The sequence below is a fragment of the Nothobranchius furzeri genome, chromosome 14, assembly GCF_043380555.1.
Source record: "Nothobranchius furzeri strain GRZ-AD chromosome 14, NfurGRZ-RIMD1, whole genome shotgun sequence".
Taxonomy (NCBI): Eukaryota; Metazoa; Chordata; class Actinopteri; order Cyprinodontiformes; family Nothobranchiidae; genus Nothobranchius; species Nothobranchius furzeri.
In genome coordinates this window covers 23,264,544-23,292,463 of record NC_091754.1, presented here as the reverse complement: position 1 = coordinate 23,292,463, position 27,920 = coordinate 23,264,544, and the positions used below count along the sequence as shown (strand labels likewise).

The 27,920-nt window shown below is 41.4% G+C and overlaps 1 protein-coding gene across 5 annotated transcripts; it reads right to left on the bottom strand.

The window, feature by feature from the left end:
• Positions 1-327: 327 nt before the first annotated feature.
• On the bottom strand, positions 328-15,066 carry glra2 (glycine receptor, alpha 2). 5 transcript variants are annotated; one of them, XM_015966361.3, is made up of 10 exons: positions 14,620-14,630; positions 13,897-14,018; positions 9,209-9,236; positions 9,065-9,132; positions 7,383-7,606; positions 6,299-6,381; positions 6,082-6,219; positions 5,746-5,960; positions 2,568-2,717; positions 328-1,787 (listed from the first exon to the last, which is right to left on the bottom strand). In XM_015966361.3, the coding sequence occupies exons 2-10, from the start codon at positions 14,008-14,010 to the stop codon at positions 1,506-1,508; spliced, it is 1,302 nt and encodes a 433-aa protein (XP_015821847.2). In that variant the 5' UTR covers positions 14,011-14,018; positions 14,620-14,630; the 3' UTR covers positions 328-1,505. The 5 variants fall into 5 exon arrangements, with proteins under 5 accessions (XP_015821847.2, XP_015821843.1, XP_015821845.1 ...); XM_015966357.3 differs by having other exon boundaries at positions 9,065-9,276; positions 14,620-15,066; XM_015966359.3 differs by lacking the exon at positions 9,065-9,132 and having other exon boundaries at positions 9,209-9,276; positions 14,620-15,064.
• Positions 15,067-27,920: the final 12,854 nt, after the last annotated feature.

Sequence of the window (27,920 nt, the reverse complement as noted above, 5' to 3'; positions counted from 1 at the left end):
GCTAGTAGGCAAACAGCGAGTGACAGAATATTTGAACTACAGTGTGAAGTCCATTATCATCCCACATTCTTGCTGGAATCCCGCTGTCAGCTCATATCTGTGTCACCCCAGGCCACCCGGTGATCCACAGCTCGTGTCATCGCCCTGACGCATCGGCTCAGAGAGGAGAAGAGACACTGTTTGTCATTTCACTTGATCTGATTTGAAACTGAACACATGAAAATGGAAGTTTTGTGCTTTTTAATGATCAAAAAGCATCAGTTTCCTCACTTCGCGGCCACATAATCACATGACTGTGTTGAAAATAAAAAGATAAGGGAGAACAAATATGGTGCACAGTCAGTTTTATTGTTATAATAATCTTCACTACAGTGTATCGGGAGTGCAATTGCCATTAGCTGCTTCGTACTACGAATGTTCTGATCCGTCCTCCGGTTACTCAAACACACAAATTGAAGGAAAACAGAGGAGGCTGAAAAAATTCACACAAAGATATAATTTTATTAACATAACCCGCCACTCACTACAATGAATATTATATTTGACTAAATCTACAAAACATATTCTCTAACTCTGAACTCCTACTTAATATCTGGGTTATAAATGAATAAATAAATCCATGTGACAAATGACAACACTGATAAATGTGGGCTCACTGATACGTTTGTTCAGAAAGACAGCCTGTGATGTTCCATAATTTGCTACAAAATCAAAGGAAATTTTATTTTTAAAAAGACACATGACAAAAGGGCTTATGACTTTACGTGACATCAGTTATCCGTGAAAGTCATAGAGTGAAAAGGAAACAACAGCGAGAAATACCTTTGGATGTCTGGCCGCAGGTAGAAAAGCTCAAAGCGTGCATTCAGCTGCGATAGACCACTCAACAAGAAAAGACGGGTAAAAAAAACAAACGTATAGGACCGTAGCACTTCATCTTAACGGGAACTTTGATATCTAAGGCCTCAGGTATTTCTCAAAAATGGAGTCTCCAGTCCCCAAATCCAGATTTCCATCGTGCCTGAGACGTTTGCAGCTGCTTTAGTTTGATGCATGTGTTTGTAAAACTCATATTTTGAATAAAGAGGAAGTGCCTTGACAAGGTTACACTATAAAACAGTCAACATCCTTCATAAGAAATTTTGCATCACAAAAAAAGTCTCAGCTACTTTCACAAAACTCTACGGAATGTTGCTTGTTTCCGTGGTTGCACGGACGCCAAGGCTGATTGGCTCGAGCGTTTTGGTCCGTCTTCTCCAGCCTGTTGTCTGAAATTTTTTTTAAATTATTCCTCAGAAAATATTATGCAGCAGCACAAGAACAAATAAAGCATCTGCTTCTCGAGACTCTTCACATTATCAGAACACGAGTGTCACTAAATGATGTATGAACGTTCTATGTAATCCCTGAAAGAACACCACCATTATCACCACGGTGCCTCTCAATGCACGGCCTCCCAGCATTTCTCAATCTGAGAAACAAAGTGTTGTTTGAGAGCAAAGTCGTTAGTTTTTGTGGATGTCTTCGTGTCGGATGATCTTGTAGGTAACCCAGTAGAAGACGTTGAAGATGAGAAACGCCAAAGGGAAGGCGGCCCTGGACATCGTGTCTATCCTCTTGGCTCGGTCCACAAATTTTTTCCTCACGGAGTCTATGTCCTTTGCAGTCGAAGGCTGGGGGTTCGGAGCAGGAACGGCATTCTTAACGGCCGAGCCGTCCTTCGCCGGCACGCACTGGCTCATGTTGTAACCTGCAAAGTTCAAGCGGCCTTCACGCATTTCATCTTCCTGAGAAACAAATGGAGGGGATGGTTTTAATACTGCAGAAGCTCAGATGTCATGGCCAGAGGTTTGCATTTCCACACCGCAATAATTTTACATGAAAATTAATCACAAGATATGACAAACACTTTTGAATTAATTAAAATTTGGAGGATAGCAAGATGCACTTAAATGGAAAAAAACCCAGCGACAGCTTCAGGGAATGAATCTTCATTTCAACAAACTCTAATGATGATTGTTTCATTAATCTAGTACCTTTAACTTTCCACAGTAATGCTACAAAGCTAAGGGGAGGCTCAAGTACTTCAAAGTAATGATGCACTTACCTACATCTGAACTTTTCTCTTGTTTGGTAAGCCCATTACTCAATTTAAGGGTTTTGAATGCACGAGTCAGCTCTATAGATTTATGTACTGAATAGGCTTCTGAACTGGATAAATGCACCATAAGCACTTTGTTGTTTTTGAATCCGAGTTTGGAAGCTTTAAAGAAGCAACATGTAAGAATTCGACAGAGAAATGATCACAAAACAGTCGAATGTTTCAATCATGTTGGACGGAAGGTTACATCGAACCAGAATTCATTCTCAGCCAGCTGGGGGGTTGTCAGGTTAGAGTAGAAGTGGAAATTTTGGGGTGGTACACCAAATTGTTCCCTGTGGTAACTCTGTCAGTCTGAATCATCCCAGTCTGATTATTACGAGTAGTTTCCACATTAATTCAGACTGAAGTCCCTCAAAAATTTTCACAACCAAACAGCAACCTTGTAAAGACTTTGAAAAGCTACCTTGTGACTCTTCCTTTGTCTTCTCCTTAGGCGGAGAAACTCTTTCTGTTGCCTGGAGACAAAGTTAACCCCGGCATATTCCAGCAGTGCAGCAAAAACAAAGAGCAGACACACAGCCATCCAGATATCAATGGCTTTCACATACGAGACCTGGAAGAAAAAAAAAAACATGTTCTCTGTTAGATTCCCTAGGTGACAGGCCTACCTTACAGTTTAAGTGCTGTATGAATTATTTCACTTGGATTGGAATCATTCTTTTTCAATAACACTTAAATGATTGTTTCCTCTGTTTTTGCACATATTCTGCTGCAAAACTGCTTGTTTTCCGCTTCTCTTCAGCTGATTTCATTAGCTAACTAAATCCTAATTGTTGATACTGCTTGCTAACAGGTGCTTGAGAGCTGCTAGTAACATCAGTGATAACTCGGCATTAAGCAGCAGGGGATAATTACCTTTAATTCCAACCGGCAAGAGATCTGCCGTGTTAGTTTGTACCTTTAGCTCTGGTTATAATCTATTCAGCACGAAGTTTGAAGCTCTTCCTTCTCATCGCTGTGACCTCCATGACAGCTGATTAGCATGTGAAGAAAACAACCCAGCTACATTTGAGAACACTCATCGCATTTTGTTTTTCATGAACTAAATCTCTCAAAGGCTCGTCTTGAAACATTTATCAGTGTGTGCGTGTGTTTCATGTTTTTATGACGTTGCTGAAGCATTTGCTACCGATGAGATTGATTGATGGTTGAGATTGAACTCCACGTGCCTGCAGTACTCTTCATTATGCAGTTAATTCATAACTGACGATAAGCTGCAGCAGCCTGGCACTTGAGTCTGCTGTTAACACATGGTTTAGATGGTGAAAATTACACTGATGGGGTTAAAAAATGCAAAGAAATGTATTATCTGCAAAGATAAATTCAGTGTTTTAAATAATAACAATTTACACGTGTCATTTCAAATATCCACAGTTATATTAAAGAGCAAGTCACTCCAAATCAACATTTTTTTGTTGATAAACTATATAAATGAGTGTCTGATTGTGCTGTAGACACGTGAAGTCAATAATTTGGCACTTTAGTGCATCTTAGTTCAAATTAAAATATTCTGCCTAAAACTGTCAGCGATGCACCGTTGTCAGGCAAAAACTCTGCACTGCATTCGAATTTAAATCTGCCATCGCTATTGGCTAAGAGGTACACTATGATGTTAGCTGGTACATTATGATGTCACAATGTTGTGAGTGTGAGTATTTGTTAGCAGCTCCGCCCTCTCGATCTACTAGGCAACAGCATTTGTTGCATTTTTCAAACAGGAAGTGGGAGTTGAGTAAGAATCTGGTAGGTGGTGACTTGCTCTTTAAGTACTGATCTTTAACTGTAACAAGTCAGCACCTTTATCTGCTCCTGAACGTTTAAAGAGCAAGTCACCCCCTACAAGAAACTTACTTCACTCCCTCTTCATGTTTGAAAAATGCAACAAATGCTGTTGCCTGGCAGACTGAGAGGGCGGAGCCACTAACAAATACACACACACACAGGCTCACAACAGCACTGTGGCATCATAATGTACCAGTTTACATCATAGCATACCTCTTAGCCAATAGCGGTGGCAGATTTAAATTCAAATGCAGTGCAGAGTTTTTACCTGACAACGGCGCAACACTGACAGTTTTAGGCAGAATATTTCAGTTTTAACTAAGATGCACTGAAGTACCAAATTATTGACTACACGTGTCTGCAGCACAATTAGACACACATTTATATAGTTTATCAGCAAAAAAAAGTTGATTTGGGGGTGACTTGCTCTTTAAAGATTTAATTTAAATATCAACATGGTGCAAACAAAGCCATCTGATAGGTCGAGACCAAATGACCTGATTATAAATTTGTATATGCTCTCATTTACATGATTTGTAACCATAATTTTCCACACTTGCTTCATAGTATTTGTTCATCATTCTGCACTGACAACCATTCTACTTTTCTCTGCAATGCTACAGTTTGCCCTCACTTCATGGTAGGTATTATGCATGCATTTGTAAGATAACATTCTCATGCATATGCAAATTACTACTAGTGCAAAGATCTGTGTTGTGTGCAACATGCATTTAGCATGAAATATTTATGATCCTTTGAAGGAAGTAGGTATTTTCATCTGAGAAAAAAAACTGAGGTAAATAAATTATTTTTTGAAGAAAATGGAGCAGGCGTGTCAGGAAACATCAAACTCATCTTTTCTTCCAGTGTGTTACATCTACAATAAATGCTCAATAACATCGAAGCATCATGCTTTTTATAGAACCCAACAGCTTATTTATGAAGCCTCACATCCAGAGGTTAACAAAATAATTATCTTGTTTAAAATCTGAAGCTGAGAAAATACACATGGCAGTGGCAAATAATACAGAAAAGCACATGCCTCATAGAGCGTGCACACGTTTGTTTAAGTACCTAGACTGATGCAGAGTTGGCAATGTTTCTTATGATCGCGTTTGTTTTATGTTCTGCTGGACGTTCTCATTTACAAATTAGAGGCTTCCAGCCGTAATCACAAAAGCAGTGAGAGGGGCTTCAAGGTGCAATGAATTTTCTCTGCCTCTAGGTGGTGCCCTCTGAGGAAAAAAAACTTTGTTGCTGTAGGGACAAAAGGCTGTGCCAAAGCATTACCATCCCCCCTACATAAAAACGTTTGTTATGAAAAGCCATAATGACTACCATATAAAACATTATAAAAATGAATATTATATAAAGGACTGTGCACGTGTTTTAGGCAGGTGTGGAACATGCTGTAAACTAAGAATGCTTTCAGTGTTAGTCATTTATTTTCATCAATTAACAAAAAGAAGTCAACGAACTGAAGAGATATTTAAATCAAATGGGTATTTGGTGATCACCCTTTGCCTCTGAAACAGCATCGACTCTTCTAGCCACACTTGAACACAGTTTTTAAAGGAAACACCAATAGGATGTCAGAGTCATCGATGTTTAAAATGATTATCCAGTCAAATTCACTATCTGGATGGACAAAGACAAGCCGAAATAAAATAGGGGTAATGAGGCTATATTTAAAATGTAAGAAACAGAATGTAAGCTGATGGATAATTACTCCAGTGAAGTATAGATACCCAACATTTCTTCTTTAAAAAGAAAACAAAGATTATTTGACACCTCTGTACCTTTGGAAGAGAAGCTCTGGAGCCAGAGCTCTGCGTTGTCATGGTGAGCACAGTGGTGATGCCCAGTGCTACTCTGGCAGGCGCCGCATCCATATTTATCCAAAACGACACCCATGAGAGGATGACGATGAGGAGGGAGGGAATGTACATCTGGATCAGATAGTAGCCCATCTGGCGTTCCAGGTGGAATTTAACTTCAATACAGGTGAATTTACCTGTTGGACAGCAAGATAAGCAATCAGGTGAGCTAAATATAAATGTTCTTTGTGTGTGTGTGTGTGTGTGTGTGTGTGTGTGTGTGTGTGTGTGTGTGTGTGTGTGTCTCTGTTGTCTTACCAGTGTTGTAGTGTTTAGTGCAGTAGCCCAGTTCCTTCTCCTCCCTCATGATGAACTGAGGCAGGGTGAGTCCATCGGACACCTGCACGGCGCCATTCTCCAGCCACTCAAAGATCAGGTCGTTCATGGTGTAGCCAACTACACGCACAGAAGACAGTGGCTCTTAAATATTCACTGCATAAAGATTAGCAACACGTCTGAGAAAATCTGCACTCACAGCTTTCCAGCTGCATCGTGCAAGTTTGGACGTCCATTGGAAAGTTTTTCAGATCCATCGGACACGACAGGATGAGAGTCAACCTGCCAGGAAAACAAAGTCACACTCATGAGTCACCTGGTTTGGAGCTAGACTGATTCACTGAACTCTGAACGAGCACAGCAGATAGATTACAAGTAGTTAACTTAAAAAAATGAAATCACAGTTAAAATCTTTTTTTTATTTTTATTGGACATGTTTTTGCCGTGGTGTCAGAGCCTGCAGCCCATCGTGTAGGATTCCCTTCAGCAGGTTCCCATCACACTTTCATTACTCCAGCTTATTGTCTCAGCGATGCATTGTGGTTGGCAGTCTGCCCGCTTTGTGATTTCGCCCGTGAGTGGAGAGTGTGGTTAGCCACCTTTCATTTCTCTCCCTCTGCCTCCACACCTGTGCTCCACTCAGCTCTGAGCGGCTCTCCAAATGGACTCAAAATGGATCTGAGTTGGATCGCATCGTGGCATCAAAAACACTGTGTGTATTGAAATGGGAATCGTGTACCTGGACTTTGGTTAAGTTTAAAAGGTTGTTTTATTCCTAAAGGTGCACATTTCTTCATTTTCCCTACAAAGAGATGAACATGGGCATACACTCCTCTTTCTTTGCTTTTGGGAGTATCTTTGTTTAAGATCTCCAACCAAAGCCCTTAAGATTAGCTTTTCAATCAGCGTTCCTTCATGTAAAAAAGGAAACGTCTGTATTGAGCTTGTGAATCGACTGAAGTTTGGCATATAACTCTGTTTCAAAGGAGAGATCATAACAGATAAAATCAATTTAAAATGGTATGCTTTAGATTGGCCGTCTTTGAAGTTCGAGAGGAAATGTAAGAGAAGCAATAAGCGTTCAGGAGGAAGAGTGAAGCAGAGCTTTTGGTTTTAATGCTGCAATCTGCAGATGCTCTCTAACTCGGCTATCAATTATTCACTTTTTCAGAACATCCGAGGTGAAAAATGCACAATTATGAAAAAAATAACTCTACATATACCGTATGTTTTCTTTCTAATGCTTTTTAAAATATGACGTTATCAAACATTCAGAGCTTCACCTGATGCTGTAGAGGACAGTTCCATCCTTGAAGATACGCAGCAGCTTGTTGTCTGTGGTGACATCATGGAAGTTGGCGCCCTTCTCGTTGGCAAAGAAGAGATCAGGCTTCCATATGGAGTCCAGCATAGACGGGTCCAGGTCAAGAGAGGAATCTGGGTATTTACTGTACGCCAGCCGGGGGTCATTCCACTTCTGTCGCAGGAAGATGTTTACCCTGTAATCCTGAGGAGACCACAGGCAGCTTTGCATATTTTGCAACGCGGTGATTAGAGTTCTGACACTGCATGCTGACGACAACTAACCACGCAGGCTGCATTACTCAACCCTTTTTATGAGGTAAATAAGAAATAATAACATGGGCAAATCCAAATAAGTTTTCAAATATCTGATAAATGCTTAAATTACTGATAAAACTAGGTTCAATTCATAGGTAACATTTAAAAGCACATTTTAACAAAATAAACACGACTGAGTTCTTTTAACTTGCACATTAAGCTGCATTTTTTTTCTCATCACAGGGATTCAAAACATTTTAGTTCCACAACAGAGAAAAGCAAAAAAGGATGATGAGTGAAAATGTTGTGTGAAACCATTCATCTAAGCGTCTTAATTATCATCCGTGTGCTACTTTGATTAAATATTGTTCCAAGCTGCGTGTGCAAGGCCGACCTTTACGTACGCGTCGTTCTTTCCTGTCTTTTACAGAAAGTAAATAAATGATGGATTAGTCGCGCCTGATGAGGGTAGCTCTGATTTTACAGTTAGCAACATGAACTGTCAGAGAGCTGCGTCACTCACAGTAATTGATATGTCATGATGATGAACAGCCTTTGTGTTGTTTGACATTTCATCAGCATGTTGGAGGTTTCCAAGTATTTGCATGCCTGTCTGGAACTGTGTAATTCCCTGGCAGTCTCGCGTCTTCCAGCTCTAGCGCAAATGAACATTTTCCATTTATTATCTAAGTTGTTATTATCGCTCATTAGGAATCCTTTGATCGTGATTAGTTTTGATGCAGCATCGTAGGTTTCGTGTTTGACAGCCTCTCAGATTGCATATTGTACATCAGCTTGCTTGTTGCCCCCCCATTTTGTCTCTTAATTGTTGCATTTAAAGAGCAAGTCACTCAAAATCAACAGTTTTTTTTTTGCTGATAAACTGTAAAAATTAGTGTTTAAGAGCGTTGTAGACATGTATAGTTTTTAGTACTTTTGTGTACGACAATCACATCTTAATTTAAATTGTACACTAACGAAACTTGAAGGATGCTGTCTGTTAAACCCTACAGTGTGGTTTGGGTAGTCTTTCCTCTCGTTTTTATTACGTTTGTAATCTTGCGGGTACTTTATTTTTACCATGTGAGAAAGTCTAATTAATTCATAAACAAATAAATACATTTCAAACTGGAAATGTGGGTGGAGTAAGACTCTGGTGCGGGGGTGACTTACTCTTTAAACAAAACTGCTTATTTTGAATTTGCTGGACGATTTATAAAATTTGAGCAATCATCTGTGCAAGATAACTTGCAATATACGATTAATTTAATCGCCTACTTTTTGATGGATTAAAGAAAGCATGATTGTTGCAAAAAAATAAAAAAATCATATTTGGTTGGTTAAAAACTTGAACTCCAAACAGGACTGAGTGCTTTAAAGTACCAAAGCACAACACTCCACTCACCATTGTAGTTTCTGCTATAGAACCAAAGCTGTTGATAAATATGTTGCAGGTAACATTAACTGGTGGACCTGCAGGTTGAGGGATAGATAACACATTGACACATCTTAAAGGGAAAACAGCAATCAAAGTAGCAGAGAAACTCACCATCGTTGTCTCTGTGACAGAGCCAAAACTGTTGATAAAAATATTGCATGTAACGTTTACGGGGGGACCTGTGAAATGGAATGACAATGACATGACAGGGAAATAAAAAAAAGCCTTAAATCATATGTTTGAGCAAGGATGATAAAATCTGAGAAGGGAGATGCCTGGCTCCTGCTTCGCTGTGTATTCAAGCATGCTTTAGCACAACAAGCAGTGCATATTTGATTCTTTTTTACATGGTGACATGTTGCATGTAAAATTATGTTTGCTGTTTGGTTCAAAACTTTGAAAAAAGCAATTAAAACCCAACTTAACATCATGTTTATTATGAATGAGCTTAATGGCGTCTGGGAACGATGTTTCATGTAATAATGGAAGTAATCATTCAGGGTCGACTTGTTGTTTGCTCACTGAATAGAGGGCACATGCACACAGATTCATCAGCATGCAGACACACAAAAGAGCGTGTTAGCTGAAAAGTTAAATATTTGATCAGCAGATTCTTCACAACACAGAAAATAGCCGCTCGGGTATTTAGTGATTTCAGTTCACGGCTCAGATCAAACAATGTTTGACTTCATTAAAGCAGCAATCCGGAGTTTTACCATTTTCAAGAATGATGTATGATTTTTTTTTAGATATTTGTAAGACTGATTTATAAGCCCAATTAATATGTCCGTCTGTGTGAGTGCAGAGGCACTCAACGTCTATGCTTCGACTCAAGGGCTCTGCACAGGGTGACAGAGACATCCCCACATTTATAACTACCTGTCGAAAAGAGTAAAGTTCACAAGCCTGTGATTGGTCAGGACGCCACTTCCTTTAAATTTTCCCACAGCACTGCCATTCCCTTCAAAAAAGCTATCTAGTGGTAGACACGGAGCAGAACTTTTTATTTGCGGACGGAAATGACGGAAAACGTGGGTTTGGAGGTGGCGACTGCATGAAGAGCTGTCCTGTCCCGGCTGGACTACTGCAATGCTCTGTCTGCTGGTCTGGCCCAGTGCACGGTTGCACGGCTCCAGTTTGCGCAGAACTCTGTGGCTAGGTTCCTGACAGGTACTAGGTGTCGAGAGCACATTACCCCAGTGCTGGATGCTCTGCACTGGCTTCCGGTGCAATATCGAGCTAAGTTTAAAATCTTAACTCTCGTTTATAAGGCCCTCCAGGGCAGTGCCCCCTCGTACATTACTGCACTTTTGCAGAGGTATGCTCCATCTCGGTCTCTTCGCTCAGCCGAGCAGGAACTTCTGGTGGTCTCCCGGTCTAAATATCGATCGAGGGGTTGTCGTGCTTTGTCTGTTTTGGCTCCAACTCTGTGGAACGAATTGCCACTGAGCATTAGGCAGGCACCATCCCTTTAAGTCTTTAAGTCTCGTTTAAAGACTCATTTTTGTTTGATTGCGTTTTAGCGCTAGGGTTCTTTGAATTGCCCTGACATTATGGTTTTAAGTCTTCTTCTTTTTAACCCAGATGCTTGATTTTATTCTGTCCACCATTTGTTTTTGATCGATTTGTCTTATTCTGTTATCTCTCTTTATTTGTAATATTGTTTGCTTGATATTTTATGGTTTTATGTTTTTATCTTGCTTTTATGCCCATGTACTGGGAATGTTTTTCTTATGATGATGCTGTTCAGCACCTTGAGCTTCCGATAACGTTGTGGAAGGTGCTCTACAAATAAAATTTGATTGATTGAAGAGGTGAAGAAAAAGGAGGGGAAAAAAGTGTTTGTGTTAAAATTCTCTGACCCCAATCCACACTTGAGGCATCAGCGGCGCGGAGCAGTAGCGGAATGATTTACTCGCTCAATCTGTGGCGCGTCAATCCACACCGGGTGAGCGTCTCAGACATGGAGCGGCTTCTCTGCCGTCCTCCTCGCTGAACTCACGAGATCACAAAATCCCTCAAGACTTCAGAGGTCACTGATTGTTTATGCCAAACATAAACATAAAGGCAAATAAGCCTTTAGCTCACATTCATTGACATAATCCACATAGATAGGAAATCCCATCTCTGCAATAGTCTTTTATTTTGAAAATTACCAGACATTTTACATGTTCGATTTCCTGTCTAGCCCTATGCTAATGAAAATTGATCATTACAGAAGTGAGTCAGTGTGTTCTGGGAAGCAGCTGAAATGTTCTGCGCCATGGCCAAATCGGATAAACCCTCAGACTATAAAGGATTCTATTTGAAGCAGAGACGTTCCTGTTGTGGTCGGCAGTTGTATCAGAAAGTATCATGAGTAGGCCAAAAATCCTTTCACAAGTTCATCACATGTATTAGTTTCATGCATCCATCTTGGCTCTCTCACTTCTTCTCTATCGTACCTAAGCTTTCTTCTCCTGGCTGCCCCCTAGTGGTAGACACAACAGTTCTGCTAATGTTCCAACACCGCTGACGCCTTCAGTGTGGAATGGGGGTAAGATACATAAACACAATAGTGAATACACTATTTTGGACAGGAGACATTACTGCAATGATGACAGGATACCCCCAGAAAAGCATTGTGCCCTCTGTTGTTGTGGTAGGGAATTGCTATGCATCACTCCCCAAGCATCCAAAGAGAAAACGCGTGCGCACGAGTCCGCACCTGAGCTGGTGGAGACAGTACAAATTAGGCTTTACCCTGTACTGTGATATAATGTAGGCAATATGCCTTTTTGTTTTGCTAAACCTGCCCCCATGCTCGATGAAACTTGAACTGAGCTCCATTCAGCGCTAGTTAAAAGCATTTGACATCCATTCACTTACAGATGGCAATCATAGAATGTGTGTAAGAGTTTGTGGAAGTACCTAGAGTGATGCACAGTTGTTTTGTATAGACAAGTATAAGTCCTAAAATATATAAACAGCACAACATGAGGTGTGCTTTAGCTCTGTTGGCTGGCTAGAGGTGCACGCTTGTGAACGAGAGGCTTCACTTCAGGCCGTAATCACAAAAGTAGGGAGAGGCTTAAGGTGCAGTTCATTCTTCCCACCTCTAGATGGTGTCTTTGACAAAAAAACTCCAGATTTCTGCTTTAAGCCAAATATCTTAAAGCAATGGTTTAAGTCTTTTGAAATGAGCTTTGGTGAAAGGTTCATGCACAACATTATGTTATCTGATGAGTTAAGTTTGAGCTGATCAGGATCGCCAACACCATATGGATCTCTGCAAAAGTTTATTTGAACCCTTTACAATCATACATGTAGACATAAATGACTATTTACAGATGATTTATTGGTTATTTGTAAAATCACATAGCAATAGCTACACCCCCGTGCAGAATTAGCCACTGCCTGCAGAAAATATCAACCGTTAAATGCCTTGAATTACTAAATTTCAATTGAATTTCCATGCCATTTTTGAGATCAAAAATGTTTTAAAATGGCATGAATCCATGTTGGTTCTGTCTCTATTGGCTGCCAGCTTTGTCTGGTCATAACTGAGCTCTATTTCTCCAAACGTAGGTCAATCGTATTTGCCTGTAAGATGTGCTTTATACAAAAACCTTCTACAGAACCCAGCTTGAAAATATTAGATTTTTTCTTGCAATAAAATATTTCTCTGAGCATTTTTGCACAAGTTTGGAATGAAAAAGTTAATTTATTATGTTTGGAAATGAATTCCAGATGATCCGACAGTGAAATGCCACGTCTCAGGTGTCACGTTTGCATTTCCTCCACAACACAGTGAGTAAAAGGCGTCCAGCCAGTGGGTGTACTTCTGTTTCTGCAGAAAAACTCTCATGCATTCAGAGTCACAGCTCATCTTTTATCCCAACCTGATGAGTGAAGTTGCAAAGCTCTTCCCACTGCCCTTCCCCTGTGTTTTCTTCATCAACATTTCATGGCCCTTGGCATTAATATTTGCTTCTGTTTGTTGCCGAGTTGCTACGTTTTACAGCAGAAGCAGAAAAATAAGGCAGTACCTCCTCTCCACGAGGAAATCTGGGTCAGCCTTTCGGAAAACACAGTTCAACACTCTTCAAAGTACAGCAGGTTCACAAGCAAAACTAAGTGTTTACACTGCAGTCACTTAGTGCAGAAATGTTTGTTTTCTGGCTATAAGATGAGAAAAGTGCTTTCAGGTTTTCCTCTGACTCTGCAGCTGGGATCAGGATAGAAGACAGAGCAAAATTAATCTTTAATGACTCAATAATGCCATTCTTTCATTTTTGACATCTTGAATCTGCCTTATGGTCAACATTTAGACGTATTCCCTGACTTATTTAGCTGGACGTGGATGCTGCTGGAATCGTCAGACCTCTACAAACCCCATCTGACCCAGGCTGCAGCGGGGTCTCAGTGGTGCATCATCTTCACACTCAATTCAGCAACAGAAGCTGTGAGTGCTTAGTGTAAAGAGTGGATGAGATTACTGTAGACTGCAGGAGGCACCATCCATCTCTGCTGAGAACTGATCCTCTTGGTTTCCTGTATTTTCTTGTGTTTTTATATGTAATTTAGCAAAAATTGGGATTCTGTGGTGTTTTATTTAAGATAGTAGACAGGACTGTTAATTGAAGTGACTGATTGTTCCTATCCAAGGCTGTATCTTGGCAACAGTGGATAACTGGTAAAAATGGTTGTGTTTACACTCAGTGGCTGTTCTGTGGCTTTTCATATTTAGTAACGTGTGGGAGGTGAAGTGAGCTTTTCTTTTTTTAAAATAAAAGGCACTAAAATGATGACAAACGAACCTTTAAAATTGGGCCTGATTCGTGCGTCATACCCGGACGTGCGACCCATGAGCGAGTCCAGAAAGTCTGATGGAGACATGCTGGAGGAGGATCTGGAATCGTGCTCCTTGGCATCCGTGACTCTGGATCACACACATGGTAAGGGGAAAAAAACATCAGGGGATCTCGATCAGGGGGAAAAAAAGAAAGCCACAGCTCAGAAAGCAGGAGTTAAACCTTATCTGTCGCCTAGCAGCGGCAGCAGCAGCTGCCTGGGGTGATGGCCACGGAAACCAGAATAAAATGTGTTAACGCGCGTGCAGGAAGGCCATCGGATGGAATTTCGACGTGGTGGGTGTCTCCCTCAAAAGAGGATTAATCTGTTCATAATGAAAGATTCCTGCAGAGATACCGCAGCGTGCAGCCAATTTCAATAAGAAATGCTGATGAAATGGCTCAAAATAACCGAGAATGAATGCAATTACGTGCGTAAATCTCTAAGTACTTGTGATTCAAACGTATGTTTCAGGGAAGGACGTTAAATCTAATATTTCAGGGACACTAAAATAACCCGAAAACGAACAAATAAAAACATCAAAAGTGTTACAAATGTATAAGTTTTCAAATTTAAGCAATACATTTCAAAATGAGAAAAACACGCACTGATACTTCGCGTTTTTTTCATTACTTGAACGAACTTGGAAGTTTAAAATAAACAGGCGTGAAAATCGGATCTGACATTACCTGAAGTTGTTGGTCTCCATGAAACATGTAAATAAACCTGCCAGGACCCGAATGAAGGAGTGACTCATTCCCGGTGGCTTCCCCATGTGCTCACTTTTCTGTTTCTTCCACGCGTTTCCATTTGGTCAGACGCATAATCCAGGCAGGGACGCCGCTTTCTTCCTGACCAAGCCTGACCAATACGGGAGACATTCCTCAGCGCAACCGGAGACCATAGTTTAGTTTGTGGAAACTCACAAAATCAGGCTGCGAGGAAACATCACGAGGAGAAAAGATGTAAACTCCAGCACAAAAAACGCACCGACGCGCGGCTCCGGTTCGGCGTCGGCTCGAGGCTCTGACAGCTCCTCCTGTTAACTCGCTGTGGGCTCGTCGTCCTGATTCTTATGAAGTGAAGCCGCTTTAAGGTGGTGGTGGGCGGGGGAGCCGTGGTAAAAACAGGGGGAGAGGAACGCCTTTCTTCGGTTCAGCACTTGGACAGCTCCCGGGTTCCTGACGCGCAGGCGCAAGGCGTTTAAAAGTGGCATACGTGAGCGGGGATTTAGTAAGTCTATTAAACGAAGAAGGTAATCACCTGGTAGAGAGTTAAACGTTTTCTTTGACGTGCTACGTGATGATGGTTCAGTTTTAAACGCGAGATTTTGTTCGCTGAAATTATCTGGGAAGAAACTCCCAAAGCGTGCAGAGGACCGATTGGCTTTTCTATAGAATATTCTTCTTGTGTGCGTGTTTTTTAGGTGTAATTGAATACAATAATCCCCATTGATTGCGTGAAGGGGGTGACTCCACTTACAACCATGATATTTCATGCTATTCAGATTACACACTGATTTATTGCTCGCCGGGGAAGAATAACATTAGACTGACCCCCACTCCGTCCATGACTGTATTTCTACACACCCCATCCCCTCATGTCTGTTCAACCCAGCCTACATACTGTGATGTAAAATAGAAAAAAAAGGAGTGTAAACAAAAGGACGCACCAGCCAGAAACCGCTGGGAGAGTATTCGGTACCCTGGTTGCCCTGGAAACAGATTTCCAAGGCACATTGCTGGAAATGCTGAAAGGTTGGCCTCCCAGAGCGAAACCGAAGAGAGGAGACTGATAGTCACAGACGCAGACGGGAGGAAATATGCTACAGGTTGGTGGAGCGCCTCAGGGTGGAAGAGCTGAGGTTTACAGGCCACCACACTTTTTAGATTAAATCCCTGATATCGATGGAGATTTTGGAGAAGTTGCTGACAGTTTGAGAGTAAGAGTGGGTTTGTGAGAGGCTTCATGAACCACAGGCATGAATGACTCATTCCACATGAACACACAGACATGTGCTGTGGAGGAAGCATCTAAACTTAGTGAGGGGGAAAAAAATCTTTCATTCACATCAAGCCAACCACGAGCATTGTGCATGTGAGATCTCTCCCGACACGTCTCCAGCACCGCTCGGGGCCTCGTTTTAGACTGGAACTTGGTTATTGTCCAGTTAGCGGATCATCGTCAGCTGGAGGTGAAGCAATCCTCCTCCCATTAGAGCTTCAGACTGAATTACGAGTGTCAGATTGGATCTCATGCTTGGAAATGTCTCATCTGGGGTGTCGAGACGAAGCCGTTCGCATGGCTTCTACTGCAGCATGTTCTCTAGCATGAATACTTAACACTCATCTTAATTATTTAGCAAAAGCTTTGCTTTTAATTAACACACTTTGCTTTGTCTTGCAGCTCAGGAGTTACCTATCATTCTTTATTTGGAAGCTTGTGGTGTCAAAATGTCAGCAGCACCAAATTCCTGCTCTTTGATGAATCTACATCAAACTGATAAGAGCCAGAATTATCTTTTGCACTTATTATTTTATTCCTCATCTCAGAGGCAGCTTCAGTTGGCATGTCTGCGTTATGACAACCCACCAGAGCTTCAATTGGCCATTAGTTTCCACGAGAGATGACTTCGGGCCAGGTAGGTCACATAATTAAAGAAGAACAAGTCAGATGTGCATGTTAATGAGGGAGGAGATGGATGTTTGCCTCCTTTTCCTTGGTGAAAGGAGAGAATAAAGGCAGAGCCATCATTTTTGTTTTTGACAGGAAGTGCTTCTGTAAAGCTGTAAAGATAAATCACAGGCTCAAGAATCAACAGTGGGGTTTTTACAGCTGCCCACACACCACAACGATTGGTCACTGTGCTGACTTTATTAAGAACATCACATTAACACGGATTTGCAGGAAGACGCATCGCTTAGGAGTCGTGTCCTCAGACACAAAGACAATTTCCTAAAGAGGAAACAAAAGCAGCTGGGAGCCACAGATCTTGGGGCTAGGTGGTTGTCGACGATCCCGTCGGTCACAGAGGAGTCAAGGATTGACTGGGAAGCTCACCTGGAAACAACAAGCCAGACTTTACCACCCTGATGCTCACGGGCACTGAAGTGGAGACAATTTAGAGCTGCACAGAGTCCGTTGCTCCATTGATTCCTCGTATCTTTATCCTATTTTAAGGTTTCTTTCCCCCCGCGTTATAATTCAACTCATGGAGCCATTCCCAGGCCCTGGTGAAGAGATGTAGGGAAATAACATGTGGTGGAAGCCGTTTCCACAGTGGCATGCCTGAGGAAAAATGCAAAGGCTTTAATGAGAGGATTCCTAAAGAGAAGGGAGGGATTTGAGAAGTCTCCAGTGCCAAAACACCCAACGCAATTACCTTAAGCTCTCTGTCGTAGCAGAATGAAGCTACAGTATTTTCAGGCTCCTGCACAGCACACCGGAGGATGATCATTTTAGGTTTTACAGCACACACAATCTGGCTGCAACAAAGACATGTGCAATAATGCTGCACAGACACAAAAAGTGTGTGAGCCACAGGTGAATGAATGCACAGCCATATGAGCTCACGGGGATGCTGCTCCCTGTTGGTGGTGCTCACCCTTTAGGCTAAGTGGAAGGTGGTCTTCACTGAGGCTCATCTGCCAATCACAGCTTCCCCCTTATCTGTGGGAGCATTCTATCAGAGCCTTTCCCCATCACTGAGTACTGAAAAAAAGGGAAAAACACTGATCCTCAGTCGAGACCTCCACATACACACCATCTTCTTGGCTAAAATGAAAATAATGCCACAACAAATTTGCAGGAAGGATCTTAAACGTTAACAACTCTTTCCACTTTGTTAAGCAATTACTCTCCAAGCGGCTGCAAATCCACCGTGTTCTCGCTCACATCTACACGTCTCCGCTGAGTTCCAGTTTCGGTGCAGTCACCCGAACCCTAAAAAGCACACATGCACACACTGTTTTCCCAGCCGGTGTCTGCCGCATGTTGACGCTGGCTCCCAGTTTATCTGTTTCCAGCTTGCAGGCTTGTCTGGCTGTGCAGCTGCCAAAGTGATGCAAAAAAAAAGATGGGAGATTGAATGCAGTTCAATTGCTTAACTAGTTTCTATCAGTTCTGCCTTTCAGTGCAGCTTAGATGTGCGTTATGGGAGTAATTGCCAACGAGAGGACACAGGCTGAGCTGCAGTTTTTTTCCCCATACTATTTTTGAAAGATATTAATAGGAAGACTAATCTCCTGCATGCAGAGTGCTGTGGTAAAATACAAATAGTTGTTGATTTTCTGGGTCTGTGTGAGTTTTCTCACACTGTGGTGAGAAGCTTCAGCAGCTGGGTCAAAGGAAACCGGAGCACATTTTGATTCATGTCATACAGCAGACAGTTACGCAGCTCAGAAGCTTACTGCTGGGAAACATGACATGATGTGCTTGCATAAACATGGCGTCATGAAATTGTGTAGCATGCAGCTTGTCCGACGACAGAACATGTTAGAGATGACTGCAAACCTCTTGTTTGAGAAGGGAAAATAATCTAAAGAAGTTGATTTTACCTGGAAAATCTTAATGATCCCTTTCAAGTTTTTTCACCATTTTTCACAAATTTACTAATTATTTCATTATTTTCTTATGGTGGGTTATTAAATATTCTATAATAATCTTTTTGTCAGATTATCATGCTTCAATTTAAGCTCTTGTTTTGTTTTAAAGCCCTTTGGAAGTGAATTGGCGGTGACAAAGCGGCTGTCAGAGCAAATATAGCATCCTTTGAGCTACCAAAACTTTCTTATTCTTCATAAAAATGCAATGTTTTATTCATGTGTTTCATAATTTAGCCATACTATTTCACATGAGGATTTTTTTCTATTATTTATACAAGAGGGGCTGTGCTATTATAAGATTAGTGTTCGTGTAATAGTGAACACGTTATGTGTAGAGATGCTATTAAAAGCTTTGATGATTTAGAAGGAATGGGAGTGCTTTCGTGTGCTGGGGTGGATATTTTTTAGTATTCTAGATGATTTTCATAACAAGCCACACACTGTAGCTTAAATCTGTGCCATTTGTGATTGGAGATGAAATGCTGCCCAGTCAAGCGACACAGGGGTTGAAGGTCCACCTGCGATGGAGGCCAGGGAGCCTACGGGGCAGCAGTAGCTCAGGTGGTAGAGCGGGTTGCCTCATGATCGGAGGGTCATGGGTTCGATTCCAGCTCCCGCCAGGGGTATCCTGCTGTTGTGTCCTTGGGCAAGACACTTCACCCAACTTGCCTGTGTTAGTGGTGGTCAGAGGGGCCGACGGCGCCAAATGGCAGCCTCGCCTCTGTCAGACCTCCCCAGGGCGGCTGTGGCTGCAAGTAGCTTACCATCACTAGCAGTGTGTGAATGTGAGAGTGTGTGAAAGCGTCTTTGGGTGTCTTGAAAAGCGCTATATAAGTTCAATGCATTATTATTATTATTATTATTATTACCCACATGGAGGCAATGCAGGTGACACAGGAGTCACATGAGGCAAGTCTACTGTAGAACCATCTCCCTGGACACCAACAGGGACATGGGCAGAATCAGCTTAGATTAGGACCAGGTTTCAGTGGCTGCATGGGAGCATCTGCGACTTTGTGCTGAATGGAGGCTGGGACTAGGTTTTTATTACAGGCTGCTTAGAAAGCAGAATTTCTTCAATTTGAAAAAAAAATACGACCAACTTTTTCTGTTTGGTGGAGTTCTAAATGGTAAATGGTCTGCATTAGTATAGCACCTTTTTAGGGTTTTACAACCCCCCCAAGGCGCTTCACAACACAATCTGTCTTTCACCCATTCACAGACTAGTCATGATGCGCTACATTGTAGCCACAGCTGCCCTGGGGTGCACTGAAGGAAGCAAGACTCCCTCTCATTTAAATCTACCGTCCGCCCCTCTCTGCAGCACAAAGCATCCTGCAAGGCTCACGTCTGGTCAGACACTTGTCTGGAAACGGCGACGGCGATTTCAGGTGAGAGGCAGACGTGATGCAGAGCAGAATTAAGGGAACTGAGGACAGCTGTGGCTGGAACGTGTCGAAACACAGATCACTGCGAATAGAAAACCAGAATGCCAAAAACATGGGACTGAAAAACTAAAATGAATACAAAGTAATTATTAAAACAATACAAACAACTGTGATGTAAAGTGATCATTACAGTTCATTTGTCTAAAAAAATAAAAATTTAATAAAAACCCTGAGAACGTCTCCCTTTTTCAGACATGCTATGCTGCAGTTGACTGATTATTGTTATTGTTATTATTTATGTAAAATTTGAACTTCATGAAAAAATAGAATAAAATGTTTTAGCAAACACGTAAACAAGTAATGTACAAAACCATACAGTACAGGTAAAATAAACTACACCAGAACTTTCAAAAGCGAAAAAATAAATCAAATTTGATTATTGACAGTGGCGCCTCCAAGGGGTGGCCAGGGCCACCCCAGAGGAGTTTAATGAATCATATTAATGTTCACACAAACTATAAACTCATATTGTTTAATCAATTTTTTAATCATTGTTTAACACAATTAAACTTTACAATTAAAGAGTAAATAAAAAGTCAGATTTTAAAAAAGTATAGACCTGTATTTCATTTTGCTTGGTTCTTCGTTGTACACAGCAGGATGAGGGTTTGTTTTTACCTTTGCCGACACGTTTTGACGTCACTGCCGTCTTTGTCAGGGTAACCACCGGATGTTGGTGGTGTCACTTCCTTTTATCCGATATCACCCTCTGCTGCCCCCGCCCTCTTTGCTGATCACAGTGTCTCATGAATGATCCAGCGTGCAGACTCTTTCGTCCCTGTTCGTGGTCCTGGGTCGGCCATATACCTGTATGTTTCTCCTCTTCACAAAATTAAAGTTGAAACCTCTACAGTTTTTGTGAAGAGAGAAGTTAAAGTTCCATTTTATTTATTTAAACAGAAAAGGTTTTTTTTTTTTACCTTGTTGACAGTTTCGTTCACGGCTGCAAACTTCCTCAGAGCTGAGGAATTAGAAATCAGACACAGCAGGAACATACCAAAGATCTTTAAAGAGCAGTTAAAGTGATCTAAAAATTCTGCAATAAATTACATTCCAAATAATAGTTTTTGAAATGTTTTTCTGAAAATGTGATCTTCAGATGCAAGGTTGGATGCATGTTGTTTTTGAATGAAAAACAAGAAAGGAGCATGCAATGCATCGCTGCAGGCGAAACTCTCTAATGGTGCTTACACATTAGCGTTGGGACCCGTAAGGAACCGGAATTTGGTTTCACACATGGGTCAGATGTGCGTTTTCCAGTCCGAGGCGACACTTTTTATCAGATGCACATGCGCAGTTCGTTTCCATGCTATATGCTGTTAACTTCTGTCTGTAGCACAGAGCTGCCACTCAGTGGGAAAGGGAGAAGAGAGCTGTGTGTGTGTGTGTGTGTCCTTGTCTTCTGCATCAGAGCTCTCACCCCAGCAAGCTGACAGACAACTGCTCAGTGGAGAAAGCAGTGTGTGTGTGTGTGTGTGTGTGTGTGTGTGTGTGTGTGTGTGTGTGTGTGTGTGTGTGTGTGTGTGTGTGTGCGTGTGCGTGCGTGTGTGTGTGTGTGTGTGTGTGTGTGGCCTGCAGCAGAGGAGCACAAGATTATGATGACGCACACAGCAAATGAATGAAGTAATGGTGTTCAGAGTCTCCAAAAGCAACACAGCTCGTGCCCGCCTTTGTTTTTCTTATTACGGAGGACACCACGGACTTTTCCGAGTCGAGTTTACTAATCACCGCCCACAAGCTCGGGGGTTTCCGCATTCCGAGAAGTCATTCGGATTTATACGTGAACACTACACCGCCCCGTACCAGACCCAACTCCCGCCATCCAGCCCCATCAAACCTCAGCCGTACCGATGCTAATGTGTGAGCGCCACTCGGGTTACCACATGGACCAATCTGGTGTGCCACCCCAAAAGTTTTCTCTAGCCCCTTCTGGCCACCCCTAAGAAAATGATCTGTGAAGGTGGAATTAGCTTGTAAAAATGAACAAGTAAAAAACAAGAGAGAGAGAGAGAGAGAGAGAGAGAGAGAGAGAGAGAGAGAGAGAGAGAGAGAGAGAGAGAGAGCGAGCGAGAGAGAGAGAGCTATACATATAGAAATACTGACCTGGGATTGAGATGAATAAGATAAAGAAATATTTTTCAATAACACATTTTATTGAGGCTATTTATAAAAGAGACAGCACTAGGTAATCTAAAATTAATAACGTTTTTTTATTCTTTTTCTAAAAACAATTTGATCATCAGTGGAGAAAAACGAATTTTTCCTTCTTAACTCCAGAAATTAGCATCACTGGAAAAAAAAGAAAAAATTGAAGAAAAAAAATTACATTTCCTGCACTTTAAATCAAACTAATACATTAGAATCGTTTTTTTCTGGGTCAGCTGACACGTTGCTGTCAGATTGTTTATTGATGAACAGTTTCTGCCTCGCCGTGTGCATCTCTGACCCTATGTATGATTTAATACAACAACACTCAGCCTTTTGTTTTATTCCATTAAAACTAACGTTTACACGGGTGCAGAGACGTTTGTCTGGCATGTTTATGTCTCACACATGAAAACAGTTTTTATAACAAACATGTTCAGGGAACAGCAGAATTCTCCTCCCACAGGATTCACTGAACTTTCTTCCCGTAATAAACCTCACTTTGATGCCACATGACAAATGCAAAGCTCATCGCCATGGTAACAGGGACACTTTCCATCGTTTGCGTGGGAAATGGGGACCTTGTAGGATAATACAATGAATGGAGGCAATTTCTGCGCACATAAAAGCAGTTTTGCAGACCACGTGAATACTTTTGAACGGTTAATTGCTTTGAAAGTTTCAGTCGTGTCTGTCACCTTTGAGCGACGCCTCTTAGAGAGGATAATCAGCAGGCTGGAATGAGAAAAGTGCCGCCCCAGCTTGCAGACTCACAAAGGACTGTCCGAGGAAAGAGTCCAGGTTTAGTGAATGTGGCTACAATAATCCGTAATATCAAAGGAAGGCGGAGGAATAAGGACACTAGTTGGACTTCTGCGGACTTCACACTGAGCACGCTCTGGCACAGGTCAATCTCATTTTCCATTTGTAATCTCCAGATGGAGCTCATCAGCTAACCAAGCAAATGTGATTAATGATGCAAATCTGGAAGAAAAAAATGAAAGGAAGAGAAGAAAATGCTCAATATTTATAATCTCTTAAACTTTAGAGTCGTTAAAATAAACAAAAACAGAGAATTTGTTTGATATTTTTGGAGTGTTTAGATGGTGGATCTGTTTGATCAACATCACATGCGATCATTCACTTGTGTGCTCTATAAAACGTCAGTCATTGTCACTGTTGATCACGTCTCTGCACTTCTTCACCAACTCTGGCACTGTGATCGTTTTGGACCCATTTTTAGAACACTGTGGGGCGGTAAACACAGTTTCCATGGAAACATCACAGAGACTCGCATCGATAAGCGGATTGGAGCCGCTGTATTCCTCTGATGACGAATAAAACCTCAAAAGCTGAGAAGGTTTCGGCTGGAGAACACAAACACCGGAACTGTACTGGAGAGGGATCCATGCGAGCAGAGGAATCAGTTTGATTTCTCTTTCTGCGCGAGATAACAAACGACTCTTATCTGGTTTCACCGTGTGTGTGTGTGTGTGTGTGTGTGTGTGTGTGTGTGTGTGTGTGTGTGTGTGTGTGTGTGTGTGTGTGTGTGTGTGTGTGTTTGTGTGTGTGTGTGCGTGTGTGTGACTGCAAATCAGTAACAATCGTCTTTTAGATTTTGCCAAACGAATCGATTTATCGATCTGCTGCAGGTCTTCTCATCAACATGGAGAGAAGCAATCAGGGAGTTTTCCTTTGGCGTTCATCAATAGTCTCTGAAGTCCATCATGGAGCGAACAAAGATCTTTCAAAGATTGAAATCTGACAATTATGTAGTGAAGGAATTTAAACGCTTGACGTGATTGTTAATATTTTAGTCAGGTTTTCATTTTCAGTTTAGATTGGTGTGTTGGAGGCTGGAGTGAGCGTACGGAGGATCTGATGAACAGGGTGGTGTCAAACAAAACTAACGGCCGAACCCCCCCCCCCCCATACATTTATTCTCTTTACTAAATACCCATCCATCATCTCTTCATTCATCCATATATGATCCAACCATCCTGACATCCATCTATCCATCTTTCTGTACATCCATCCAGAATGCATCCATTCATCCATCTAACTGTCAATTCATTTATCCATCCATCCTTCCATTTGTCCAGCCATCTATAATCTATCAATCCATCCATCCATCATTCTATTTGTTCATCAATCCATCCATCGTCTGTTTGTCCAATCATCTGTCCATCCATCCATCCTCCTTTTTGTCCATTCTGTTTATCCATCCATCCATCATTATGTTCTTCATCAATCCATCCATCCAGCATTCTATTCATTCAATTCAATTCAAGTTTATTTATATAGCGCCAAATCACGACAAGAGTCGTCTCAAGGCACTTCACATTGTAAACATTCCAATTCAGGTCAGGTCATTAAGCCAATCAGAAAAAAATTTCCTATATAAGGAACCCAGCAAATTGCATCAAGCCACTGACTAGTGTCAGTGACTTTACAGCAGTCCTCATACTAAGCAAGTATTTAGTGACAGTGGAGAGGAAAACTCCCTTTTAACAGGAAGAAACCTCAAGAGGATCCTGGCTCAGTATAAGCAGCCATCCACCACGACTCACTGGGGATTGAGAAGACAGAGCAGACACACACCGTCACCAACACCAGCCCGACCACACACAAACACACATCCACACACACAACATATATACCAAATAGTGTTTCTATGGTTACATTGTGATTTCTTTGTAAATATGCTTTTTAGTGAGGGATAAACTTTATTGTATTTATTCTAGTGAATCTATAATTAAACGGGTCAACTAGTAGTAGCACATTCAATGTCAAAGAAAGTAAAGTGTTATTATCAGGAGAGGGAGAATGATTAAATGGTTAGCAACAGTGTTCAAGCTGACGGCCCCCACCATGAAGCCTCCAGAGCTCAGCAGAACACCATTGTAGCTTCATCTGGGGAGAAAAACACTTAGAGAAAAAATAAAGTTAACAGCTGAAATAGCAGGAAATAATGCAGTTAAAGAGCAGATTGTAGAAGAAAGTAGTAGAGTGTGAAAAGTGGTCAGTATGTCCTCCAGCAGTCTAAGCCTATAGCAGCATAACTACAGAGATAACTCTGGATAACCTAGCCTTTTAGATGAAGGTATGTTGGAGGCAGGGCAAGGGAGAGCCATCTTTACCGACTGTACACTCCACCTCCCTCTACTCCCCCACTTGTCCAGATCTGGGCTAACATCAGATTTTAACCATAGGCCCTATCAAATGAAAATGTTTTAAGCCTATTCTTAAAAGTAGACAAGGTGTCTGCCTCACGAACTTAAGCTGGGAGCTGGTTCCACAAGAGAGGAGCCTGATAGCTAAAAGATCTGCCTCCCATCCTATTTTTAGATATTCTGGGAACCACCAGTAAACCTTCATTGTTGGTTCTTTTTTAAAACACAGAAAAGGTTTCTTTTTACCTTGCTGACAGTTTCGTTCGTGGCTGCAAACTTCCTCAGAGCTGACGATGGTGGTAGCGTCACTTCCTACTCCATTTATCCGCGGGCAGCAGAGGACGTTGTCGCCCTCTGCTGCCCGCTCTCCCCTCACCAAAAAAAATAAAATAAACCCCAGTAAACCTGCAGTCTGAGAGTGAAGTGCTTGGTTAGGAACGCATGGAACAATCAGGTCACTGTTGTATGATGGAGCTTGATTATCTCACTATAGGTGAGAAGGAGGATCTTAAAATCTATTTTGAATTTAACAGGCAGCCAATGTAGGGAAGCTAAGACAGGAGAGATGTGATCTCTCTTGTTAAGTCTCATCAGAACTCTAGCAGCAGCATTTTGGACAAGCTGAAGACTTTTAACTACATTCTGTGGACTTCCTAAGAGTAATAAATTACAGTAATCCAGTCTTGATGTAATAATCCAGTCTTGATAAAGACCATCATGGCAGGGGTGAGGTGGTGCTCATTCCTCACCCCTGCCACGTGGACCTCAAGGGATAAACCATAAACCCTGCTCAACGGTGATCTTTCCTGGCAGAGTCACCCACGAGGACAGTGGAAGGGTTAAAATATATTTAAAAGCTTCAAATTAAGAATATCTGCAGTAATTTCTTTCTGGAAATAACAAAAAAAAAGTGTAAACTTTGAATTTTTTTTCAGGTAATAAGAATAAAGATATTTGAACATCTGTGATCAACCTTTATGTCTTTACCTCAACAGAGGAGCACTTTCAATGCAAAGCTTTACTTACCCTGAAACTTTAGGGTTCATGGAGGAAACCTGATGGCAGTGAAACCGATGGCGTTGTGAGAGTTGTTCTGATTGTGGCACAGCTCCCTTCAGTGGCTTTTGCGGTCCTAGAAGGCCTGTGCAGAAAATACAAGAGCACCGACCTAAAAAGAAACAGTTCCCCATGAAACTCAGAGAAAGCACCCTAACAGCTTGTCCCATCTGTGCATTTAGGAAGCACCTCTGGACAAAAAAACTGGTTTGTATCCATGGTAATGAAGTCAACTGGTGCACAGATCCGATGTTTTTGTGTAACACCTGGTTTGAGAAGTCTGGACAGTTGTAAGAGTTGTACGTTTGTCATTCTGTGGCTGTATTGAGTGTGGATCAATGAGGGCGAGCCTCAGTGATGAACTTGCTGCTCTGAAGTGAGATGGCTCTGCCTTCTAATGAAACAGAGCCTCCGGGGAAGAAAAGACACGCCGTTTGGCCTTGGTTAGCGAGCACAGGCTTGTTATTTTATTCATTGTCTTCTATATAGAAGCAGGAAACCATGAAGCTGGATCATTTACTCTATTTCATGCTCTAAATTATCTACAGCAAATACATTTAAGTCCAAAAATGGAAGCAGAATCTCAAATTAGAGCTGCGTTCACAAAGCTCCAGTGGTAAAATAATTGAAAATAGAAAATAGAAATTACTGCCTGCTATTACAGAGTCAGGGAACATTATTTAACACCCTGTGTCAGAGTGTAAAAGCACAATTTCCCATGATGCAAAGGAGCAAGATAAACAACCCAATCCATCTACACTCCCCCAAATATTCAGCTGATGTGTTAATCTCATTGTGGCAGGTCGTTTCTCTCAGATTAGGCAGCAGAAGTAGAAATCATCAGGATTGTAAATGAGCTCCAAACCATCTCTTCTGTGTTTTTATTCCAAGCAGAATCGGGCGGAGCTTTAATCACAAATCTAATGGCTTCACTGTGACTCATTTCCTGTTTGTTGTAATAAAACCAAACAAAATAAATCAACATTTCGAATCCATAAACAGATAAAAAAAGACATCAGAGGTATTCTTCTTTTACTTACTCAAATGACAGACAAGGGAAAAGATGCGGTATTTTAATGTCAAACTCCCAACTGTGTAGTTTTTAAACGCAAATTTCATTTTTTCTCTTGTTACGTCGGTTGATGAAGCGCTGAGAGCGGACATGTTCTTCATGTTTTTAAAGGTGGCTGAAATAAACTTCTCATTGTTTCACTTCCAGAGGAGAAAACAATCAGCAACGATAATAAAAGATACAAAAGTAATACATTATTCAAATATTCAATTTAGTTTGGCAGCAGGTGGTTCTCTGTAAAAAGCTGCCAATAAATTTCTCTGAAGCAGCTGTAAAAAAATCCAATAAAACCATTTTTATTACACTGGAAGGTTTCATGTTAAGTTTTCCTTTGGGTCGTGTTGCAAATATTCAGCAAATTTACATTTTTACTTGAGAATGTATCAGTCCACCTGCTATATCCATTTAGAAAGCATTTCAAATGTTTTATTCTATATTTTCTGACCTTGTGTTAAAAGACAAAGAAAACTCTACAAATGTAGTTTTATTATA

Bases quoted from the DNA above. Each gene is read 5' to 3' on its own strand.
- glra2 (XM_015966357.3), bottom strand. From the start codon at position 14,705: ATGGGGAAGCCACCGGGAATGAGTCACTCCTTCATTCGGGTCCTGGCA. The intron at 7,607-9,064 runs GTGAGTGGAGTG...TGGTCTCCTCAG, and splicing joins CTATAGCAGAAACTACAATG to GATTACAGGGTAAACATCTT. The intron at 6,220-6,298 runs GTGAGTGCAGAT...CTGTGCGTGTAG, and splicing joins CACGATGCAGCTGGAAAGCT to TTGGCTACACCATGAACGAC.